The sequence below is a fragment of the Mchenga conophoros genome, linkage group LG22 (genome assembly GCF_057382185.1).
Source record: "Mchenga conophoros isolate Kocher_MC1m ecotype Shallow Benthic linkage group LG22, M_conophoros_male_GT1.1, whole genome shotgun sequence".
In the NCBI taxonomy this organism is placed as follows: domain Eukaryota; kingdom Metazoa; phylum Chordata; class Actinopteri; order Cichliformes; family Cichlidae; genus Mchenga; species Mchenga conophoros.
Window position 1 is genome coordinate 19,786,173 of NC_140546.1, and position 9,651 is coordinate 19,795,823.

A 9,651-nucleotide genomic window follows, 5' to 3' on the forward strand; every position below is an offset into this window, starting at 1 on the left:
TGATGTGTTAAGCAATCGTTTGGCAGCTTCCCAGCAGCTGAGACACTCCAGTTACCCTGTTGATACTTAATCTGACTCCTTTGCTCTCTCTCTCTCTCACACACTCACACACTCACACACACACACACACACACACACACACACACACACACACACACACACACACACACACACACACACACACACACACATGCAGGCAGGTATGCACATGAACACGCACACACGAACAACGCTTACGCAAGCCCCGGCCAGCCATGCCTAAGGTAGTCATAACACACAGAGGGTGGAGATATGCCAAGCTCTTATAGGTCAAATGATTCACAGGCAAACAAGGATTGGATATGAAAGCATGTAAGTATTTGACTTCAAATAGTGCTGTTGTTCACTGTTTGATGGGATGACCTCGAGTTCCCCTGGTTACTGCTGAAGCTGGAGAAAAAGAGAACGAGAGCAGCGCTTATGCTCCCCCTTGTGTGTTCCAGGAAAGAAACACTGACCCACTATTGACATTTGTGTGTTTGAGGAGTTAAATGTTACATTACACAAAGGTCAGAGAAGAGTAAACGGCTAGAGGCAGAGATGGAGAAAGCGGGAGAGGCAGTTTTCTTTTCCTCGGTTCCTTTCTCTTGCAAAAATGAAATTGAAAGCGCTGAGGGAAATCGCATTGTTCTCCCTCACGGTGATGAAGAGCGGCGCTGAGAGAATTCTTCCAGGAAAACCTCTGAGGCGTGCGTCAGAGCCGGGCAGGCGTTAGTATGGCTGTGTGTGCGAAAGACAAGTGGCAGTGATAAATAATAACATGCTGTGAGAATATGAAAAATGTGATCTTTATTCAACAACTCCACACATATTTCAAATATACATATTTACATATTTTATACAATGAATATAACTCTTGTGTGTAACCTATCCGGACTAAAAATAGCCTCTAGGTTGTGTCACAAATACATAATTCACAGTGCATTATGAAGATTGTGCACCCGTGTCAGTTTACATGTCACATGAAGGCGTGACTCACTCTACATGTATGAAACAGAAACAACATCGTTAACCTCTTAAATTAATTTCGCTGTGAAGGACAATTGCGATTGTCACGAGTTGCCTTCCATCTGGTCTTCTCGAGCAGATGAACGAAAGAAAGAACCGCGAGATGCTCTATTAGCCTACTGCGTGACTAAAAAGAAAGAAAAATTAATGCGCAACACTTCTCTGATGTGCCAGATTTAGTACCATTGTCAATAAATTGTACCAGAGCAAAACAGCTGGCTATAATAGCTTGAATGTGGCTGAAACTCTCTATTTGCTTTTCACAAACGAACAGTGTATCTTAGAGCGTGGTACAAAATGTCACCAACTATGAAGACTAGTCTCCATGGATCCGTAGCTTTCAAAACAAGAAAAAAGGAAAGGGGGGAGATTAAAAATAAAAAATAAAAAGTACCACTAAAGAGGTGAAACAGTCTGAACAGATTCTTCCAGCCAAGGTCATCACCATTCTCTGCAGACACGCTCAAGTGTTGAGTCATCAACAGACAACCAACATCAAATATCGCCTGACTGCGACTGATTCAGAGTCATTCAGTTTATGAAACACAGTGATACGGGCACAACACTCAGCACACAGCTCGGCTTTTGTTAAAGCAAAACAGGTTCACATAATGTTCCGACAGAAATTAACAAAACAGGCTCGACTGCTCAGCTGGGAAAGTCTTCATTTTTCTGCAATGCGTCGGTTTCCAATTTAAGTGCATATTTGGCACATTTCATGAACAAATGCAGATTTTTTTTGATTGCATCGGTGCTTGTTTTCCCTTTTTTTTCTTTGATTGATTGAACCTGATGCCATCGGGTTCAGGAATTATTCAGTAATCTCTGATGCTGCTGATTCATGTGGCCAAGTGTTTAAAACCAGGGTTGCTCCCAGCATTTAGGTAGTTAAACCAGAAGCATTAGTGTTGGGTTTTAGCTGATGGCAATTGCACATATGCAGGATTTCAGACATGCTGGATGGACTGATGCTCATATTTGTGTTCGGATTCAACCTTTAGGCAAGATATTCAGCTTTGAGCTTGTGCCATAAATGTTAAACAGTCTTAACAGTTCTAAATGATAAAATGACCGAGATGTACTTTTCTCTGTTAGCCATTAACAAGGACTTGTGTCAGCATCGTGTGTGTGTGTCGAGCTCTTACCATTTTTCTGCCAGTCTTACACCAGTAACACCCTGCCTGTCTCAACCTTCTGTGCGTGGTGTGAAATTTGTAAATGCGCTCCATTCGCGGAGACAGTGCCAGATTGGCAGTGAGACACCTTTGTAGTGTCCCGCTGAGGATGACACATCAGTCCTCTGCTATCCATCTTTCTCACTTTATGTCACTGTCTGCTTCAAGACGTCAAGCTCGTGCTTGGCGGTCCTCGAGCTGATCGGTGAGTCAGCTGGTGAAGCCTGCAGTCTGGTTAGAGAGTGAGAGGAACAACATCCTGGTCTCCTCGCCTCCCGCTCAAGATTCAGCTAATGCTTTATGAAGTCTCATGAGTTCACGCTGAGAACAAACATCAATGACTTCTCTCCGACTGGTTATTAAATTCCCGTGACACGCCCGGAGAAGCCTGTGGAGATTTTTTTTTTTTTTAAAAATACACGATCTGGCTTATTTCTGTCATGGTTAATTCTTCTAGCACCAAATAATTTCCAAATCACACATACAGAAACACAATGAGTGATCATTGTGAACAATGCCCTTAGCGAGTAACATGTATACGACAACAAAATACAGTACAGTAAGATTTTGTAGAAAGCTTGAGGGTGTATGTACACACAACAGTACACAAATGGGTTTCTAAAAAGTGCCAATGTAAAAACAAACCAACAAAACAACAAAAACAAAACAACAATGAATCCCTCATAGTTTGTTTTGGTCCCTCAGTCAGACTCAAATCGAATCCGTCAGCAGAAGAGGTCGTCGTCCTCTTCCGCATCAAAGGATGGCACCGTTTGTTCGGCCGAGCTTACTTCCTGGTCACCCAGCGCCGCTTCCCGGGACGATGGCGGCACGTGGAACCACGGGTGAGCGAGCAGCTCAGTTGCTGTGAGTCTCTCAGAGGGTTCTTTCCTCAGCAGGCTCTGGAGCAGACACTTGGCCTTGGGAGACAAACCTTCAGGCAAACAGCACTGGCCTCTGCGAATTTTGGAAAAAAGTGTGGCCGGGTCCGGGTCGTGGAAGGGGTAGCGGCCGACCAGCATGGTGTACAGCATGACCCCGAGGCTCCACATGTCGGCCATCTTGCCGGAATAAGGCGTGGAACCGCTGAGGATCTCTGGGCTGACGTAGGCAGGGCAGCCGTGGGTGTCTGACATAGAGTCATCCTTGGGGTCCTCCAGGACGCGGCAGTCCTCAAGGCTTTCTAGTCTCACCTGCGTCCTGTAAAGCAAGTAAAACCAAAGGTCAAGATATCTGGAATGGACTTCAATAGCACAAAATGTCAATATATGTATGTTTGAGCCAAACCGCTATTGCACAAAAATAACCACAAGAGAGGGCTTTAATTTTACTGTAAAGCAGCATAAGTACAGTGTGTTTCCTTCCTCTAGCTTTAATCTGTGCAACAGACAGATGGACAGACAGTTTTACACACACACACACACACACACACAGAAGTGAACTTACTACGACCCAAGTGCGCCACTGTGATTCCCGTTTAAGAAGCAGAGCTGCCTAAGCAAATTTCCAATGACTTCCTGGCACTCACATGGTCATGTAAACACACATAAATACACTACACCAACACCCCCCTCCTCCTTCTTTACTCTCACACACACAATGCTATATTTAGCCAAGTTAATGACAGGACGTACATTTAGTCCTGCAGCAGAGCAACTAAGACTGTGAGAGCACATTTTTTTTTCAGGATGAGGTACTCACCACTGAAACGCTCTTGCACAAAGATAGAACATTTGATGGGAAACTTTTGCCATTTCCATGGGCAAAAAAATATGTCATGCATTTTTCTACTTTTTTTTTCTTTTTACAGCAGCAGATACAGACTGTTTTTAGTTCTAATTTAATTTGTGTATAATGACTGGAGGGGATTTCATCAAGTGAAGCGCACATAAAGAGTTCTGTTGTATCTCAGTCTCGGGGGGTCGCCCCAGTGAGACACTTGAGATGTCAGATGGACTGACTGCAGACAAAGAAAAAGCCACGGAGACAGGATGAAAAGAGTGACAGCCAGAAGGACCAAGACGGAAAAGCAAATGATATTTAAACAGCGAGATAGTGGAGGAGATATGTCAGGAGAGGAGAAAGGAGATGGAGACAGAAAAGGAAACAGAACAGAGAGAGTTAGAGGGGTGGAGAGAATGACTCATCCTACTGTTGAGAGTACATATCTCCTCTCCTCCTCCTCCTCCTCTCTCGCTCTCTCTCTCTCTTTCTCGAGCCGAGGCTATCTGCACCTGGGTCCCACACTTGCGGCGCCAGCCATCCCATAATTACCCTCAAATGGCTGTTGCCACATCAGTGACGCACGGGAAGGCTGGCCTGACTGTGAAGCTCTGCATGCTTCAGAGTGCTAGTCACCTTTCCTAAACTGGCTCTCCCAACTGCACTGTGTATGTCTGTGTGTGTGTGCGAGTGTGTGTGCGAATGCAGCTAGCATTTGTCAAAATGTTGTGACTTTCTCTGTCGCTGGCTTGGCCGCTGCATTGTTGGCCAGGACATCGCATCACGGCTTGTGCGCTGGGGTTTGAAAGATGCCTGATTGTGAATTTTGGAGGAATGGATGACGGAATAAATGAGGTCATGCAGAATCGTAAGAGCTCAGTGAGCCTTAAGTTGTTGTCTGTCTGTGTTTGGACAAAAGAACAAAAGAGGTGATCTCAGGGTGAACAAAGCTGATTTTCTGGAAACGAATACTGCCAAATTCCATTATGTCACAGAGCCGTTTAATGTTATCAGCAAAGCCTGCAGGTTAGTCACGACAGGATGCTTTTGAGTTTTTTTTTTTTTTTGTAGTGGCGCTTTGAAATGTTACCACAAAAAGTGCACAGAGAAGTCTGCATGAGAAAAAAAAGATGCCGTCACCACACATCTTCACGGGTCGAGCAGGTCAGCCTACCAACATTAATGTTGCAGTGTCGTCGCTCCGTTGACGAAATACTGAACTGCCAGCAACAAGCCACTTGAACTTGCAATGGACCGCAGCTTTACAGCTCTGAATGCGCGAACATGCATGGACGGACACATGCACACGCACGAAGAAAAAAAGAAAAAAGCTGTGCAACACCCCCCTCCCTCCCCTCTTCCCCTCTGCCCATATACACAGTGACTCATCGCTCTGCAGCCATATAGCTATCAGAGGGACGCGACTAACTTCAACTTCTCTCACTGGCTGTCTGCTCTCATTCATCGACTGTAACCCAGCTAACCCAGAGGTCATGACTGAAGAATGTTACTGTTCAAAAGTCTCCATGAAAAAGGCCCTATGGAGAGCCGGATTGGGGGGTGGGGGGGGGGGGGGGTGGTGGTGGAGGGGATCAGAAAAGAGAGTGACGCAAGGGCAAAGAGGCGACAAACAGTTTTGTAAGCATGGATTTTGTGTATCTTCCTGAACTATATCTGGCACTGGGAGATGCAGGCATTTAGATGTGTGTGTGTGTGTGTAGGTGTGTGTGTGTGGGAGCAGGTTCAAAGCATACTACTTCATGGATGTAAGTGAATGAAATCTTGCTGGACACGCCATTTATCCTGCAGCATTGCTATGATGTAATTTATTAATAAATGATGAGTAATAAATGCATTCTAAGATATAGACCACAGAAGGTATGATTTTCTCATTCAGCAGCCTCGTCTCGCAGCTCTGCCAAACTACCACCCACTACATTCACACATGCTTGCCTGTGCACAAGCATGCAAAACAAACACACAACGCTGCATACAAAGAGACACATCGAGAGTGAAATAGGGAGACAGACAGAGAGGGCGAAAATCTGGGAAGCTAAGCAGTCTGCCTCCACAAGTACAGAACCTCCTACTCTATCTGTGCCCACATTGATATCTGCACACATGGCCTGTGTGTGTATCAGCTGCTGCTGTCTTTGCTCTGTGTTTTCACTGGCATGTGCCACTACACTAGATGTTTGAGAGCATTCAAATAAATCTGTATAGCTGAGATCAGTGTTAAGGACTGAGAGCAATTCGAGAATCGTGACAGGTGAATCCTCACCTTTTGTCATCAGTGAAGACAAACTTGCGTAATTTCAGGTCACCCAGCACAATGCCTGCCTGGTGGCAGTGGGCTACAGCCAGGGCCACCTGACGGAAGAGCCTGCAGGCATGTCCCTCGTCTAGTCGGCGACAGCTCTTTACCAAAGTGTGCATGTCCCCAAAGTCTTTATCCAGGAACACGTAGGCCTTGCGCTCACCGAGGATGATGTCCCTGATGCCGGCCACATTCTTGTGTGCTGGTAGAATACCATAGGCTCTGATCTTTTCCTGGTATACCCCCATATCAAAGACCTGGAAGAAAGATGGGAGGAAAAGGAGGGATGCAGGATGGAAATTAGAAAGATGGGTAAGGAGGAGAAGAGAGAGAGTGAGTGTGAGGAGGAGGAGGAGGAGGCAATAGGTCAGTGTGTTCTTAATGATCATCTAAGTAAGCAACCATGAACATTTGGCAGCGACATAAAAAAGGCTTGGGATATGCTTTGATTCCAGCTCAATACATTGCTTTTGCAAGCGCGTGACAAATGAATCATCAAAGCGTGAAGCGATTAACTTTATTAATCAACAAAGCCAAACGCCTGCAGGTCTATCGTGCAAAATAAACAGGGATCTGGAACAGTGGAGGACCCTGTCCTTATCGGGAAAGATCCTTATCACGAGAGCCTTTTTGCCTCACATGTTTGCATTTTTGTGTGTCACAGCGTGGCGTACTGCGGTGACGTGTATGCAAATGAGCCCAGTTGACAGACACAGTGCGAAGCACCGGTGCCAAGGATTGGTGGGCTTCAGTATGATAGGCTGAATTTTCACAATACAAAACAGGCAACACAGGGTTTGGCTGCTCTTTCACGACGTGTAAAAATGAAAGGAGCCTTATCAGGTTCAGACATTTAAAAAAATAAAATAAAAAATATATACAATGAAGTAAGACTTTTATTATGGAAATCGTGACACATTTCGCGTGAGAATGACATCTGGTGAAAAAGTCAGCCAAATACGGATGACATGTCAGACAGGGTATTGGGCAATGGGATGTCTTGAAACATCCTTCATTCAAAGAAATTGCACAATGACTGGATTGCGCATACCTTACACAGTAGTTCAATGCCAGTATCGGTGTTCATCGCGCTGTGCATGCATTCCCGGTCCGCCAGAGGTAGAAGTAGATACGATCCTATGCTGGACGGTCCCTGGTGAGTCGGTGGGACAGAGGTTAAGCCGGGGCTGACCGGGGATCCGGGAGAGGTGCCGAGGAGTCCCTGCGTGTCCCCAGCCTCGGCGCTCAGCCGGGCGCATTTGGCCGGCGGCTGATCGTCTGAATCAAGCCGCTTGTGCGCGAGTCTCCCCGCGCGGATGCAAGGTGCCCGGCTGCTCCACTGCAAGTTCATCCTGATAGGCCGATTCACCATGAAAGCAAAAAGAAAAAAGAAAAAAAAGAAGCGAGGTCCGTTCCGTCTGCTTTTAGATGCTCCCTTTGACGGTTAAAAGAAGCTACAAACTGTGCTCTCCATTTCTCCGTAGAAGACTCAGCACTGGTGACACATAAAAGAAACTTCAGCGGATTTTGGTAATAATCCAAATCGACGTCCTTCTGTAGAGTGAGTGCTCGTGGCTTCTGAGGTCTGTGTACTTTTGGTGAGAGGAAAAAAAATGCGATCCCTCATAGCCCAGAGTCAGTGTTTGTTAGAGAGAGAGAAGAGAGAGAGAGAGGAGAAAAGAGAGAGGACACAGAGAGAAAGAGAGACCGCCTCACACTCAAAGAGTGGCTGAGAGTGAGTGAGCTCCAGTGATGTTGAGCTCTGAGCTCAAACACTCCGCCCGACCAGTCCAGCCTCCTGGTGACACAACCATTGAGCAATCCTGCTCAGCGCGGCTCTGATGACACTACCCACTGTATTAGCTTTCTCAGACGACTTCGTGAGCATATGCTTCAAACATTATTTATTTATTTTTCCTAACCAGTGTGTCATGAATCTTCAAATTCCCCCATAAGAGTTTTTTTTGCTGATACCAAAGGAACTTGAGGAGCTGATGAGAGGAGTGAAGAAATCATCTGTTACTTATCAGCTGCCTCATCAAGCATGCACATGTTTTAGGCAATAATTAACAATCCTTGAAGTACCTTGTCTGACTCAGTTGTTCCTTAGTGTTCGGCTCTTATTGCCCTTTATTGCCAGTTGTAACATTTTCTCCACAGACCTCTGCGTGGCACCGGAACTGTTTGCTCTCTAAACGCTGGGCTTCAGGTGTGAACCAGCCCATACAAAAAGCTTCAGTGTGCTAGCTTGAACTCTGGCTTTAACAACACCATGATATTTTCCCATGCTGGGTCTGTGGATATGACTCACCCCCGTAAAGCTGTAGTTTTGTTGGGCTATAAGAACTCACAGAAAAATATGCCAGCTTGGCTCTGTAAACAACATCATAGCAGCCAGGCTAAGGTGAAACCACTTGTACATCAAGCACCCCTACCAAAGGAGCCAAATGCTGTGCAATTCTTTATGAGAATTATGCAATGATAGGAATCAAGCGAACGATGGACCGTCAAAAATTCAAGGGTGAAGTGCAGGATATAGTTTGAAAAACATTCCTGTGATGAGCGCTGAGACGAGTCCTGTTGGGCAATTATAAATGTGCATGTTTGTGTGTGTTTGTCGGGGTGTGTGCACACGTGTGACCATGTGCGTGTTGCGCAAGAGTTTTCTTTTTCCACTGCTTTATGTTGAATGAGCACAGTGGCTGCAGCAGAGGCTCACCGAGCATTCACTGAAAACAGAGCAGCAGCTGGCCTGTGTGCGCGTGTGCACCGTCAAACCTCTTTAGTGCGGCCAATCCTGCCAATCAGAAGCAGGCCGTTCCCAGTCGTTTCTTTTCACATCTCTAACACGGTTCCTTCCACAACATGTCACACACTTAACCGGGTCACAGCGGTTGGGCACAGCTTGATTCAAAAAGGTCATGCAAACCTGTTTCTGCAGGCTGTCCAAACATGGATGAGCTGCAGATTCCATAGGAATGATGGCTGTTATTTTTAGGCCTTGCATTCTTTCTTTGCGCAGTGGTCGTCCTACGAAAAAGGTGACTCACTCAACTGATTGATGCATGCGTGTCTCTGTGAGCAAGTGTCTTTGTCATGCTGCTGAGCAGGCACGGGAACAGGTTTCCTCTCTCTCTGCCTTCCCTCTTTTTCTTTTTAAGAAGTCGAACAAACAGGATGAGCAGTCACTGTGGGAATGGGAGGCAGAGGTACTGAAGGTTTATTGTTATGTGACATCAAAGTGATTATGTGTGTTTGGAGTCTGTTTGTGCGTGACACGGTGTTTAGGAGGATACTGGAAAAGCTGACTTATTTGTGTTGGCTGTGATTAAAGAAAGCTTGTGTGCGCATGTAAGGTCACATTTTGTATCAGTGTAACTGAGAGTTCAC

The 9,651-nt window shown here is 45.8% G+C and overlaps 1 protein-coding gene across 1 annotated transcript; it reads right to left on the reverse strand.

The window, feature by feature from the left end:
* Window positions 1–813: 813 nt before the first annotated feature.
* Window positions 814–8,010, reverse strand: trib1 (tribbles pseudokinase 1). The gene is made up of 3 exons (XM_085262651.1): window positions 7,313–8,010; window positions 6,226–6,518; window positions 814–3,422 (listed from the first exon to the last, which is right to left on the reverse strand). Exons 1-3 carry the CDS (start codon window positions 7,631–7,633, stop codon window positions 2,948–2,950), a joined length of 1,089 nt encoding a protein of 362 aa, XP_085118777.1. The 5' UTR covers window positions 7,634–8,010; the 3' UTR covers window positions 814–2,947.
* Window positions 8,011–9,651: the final 1,641 nt, after the last annotated feature.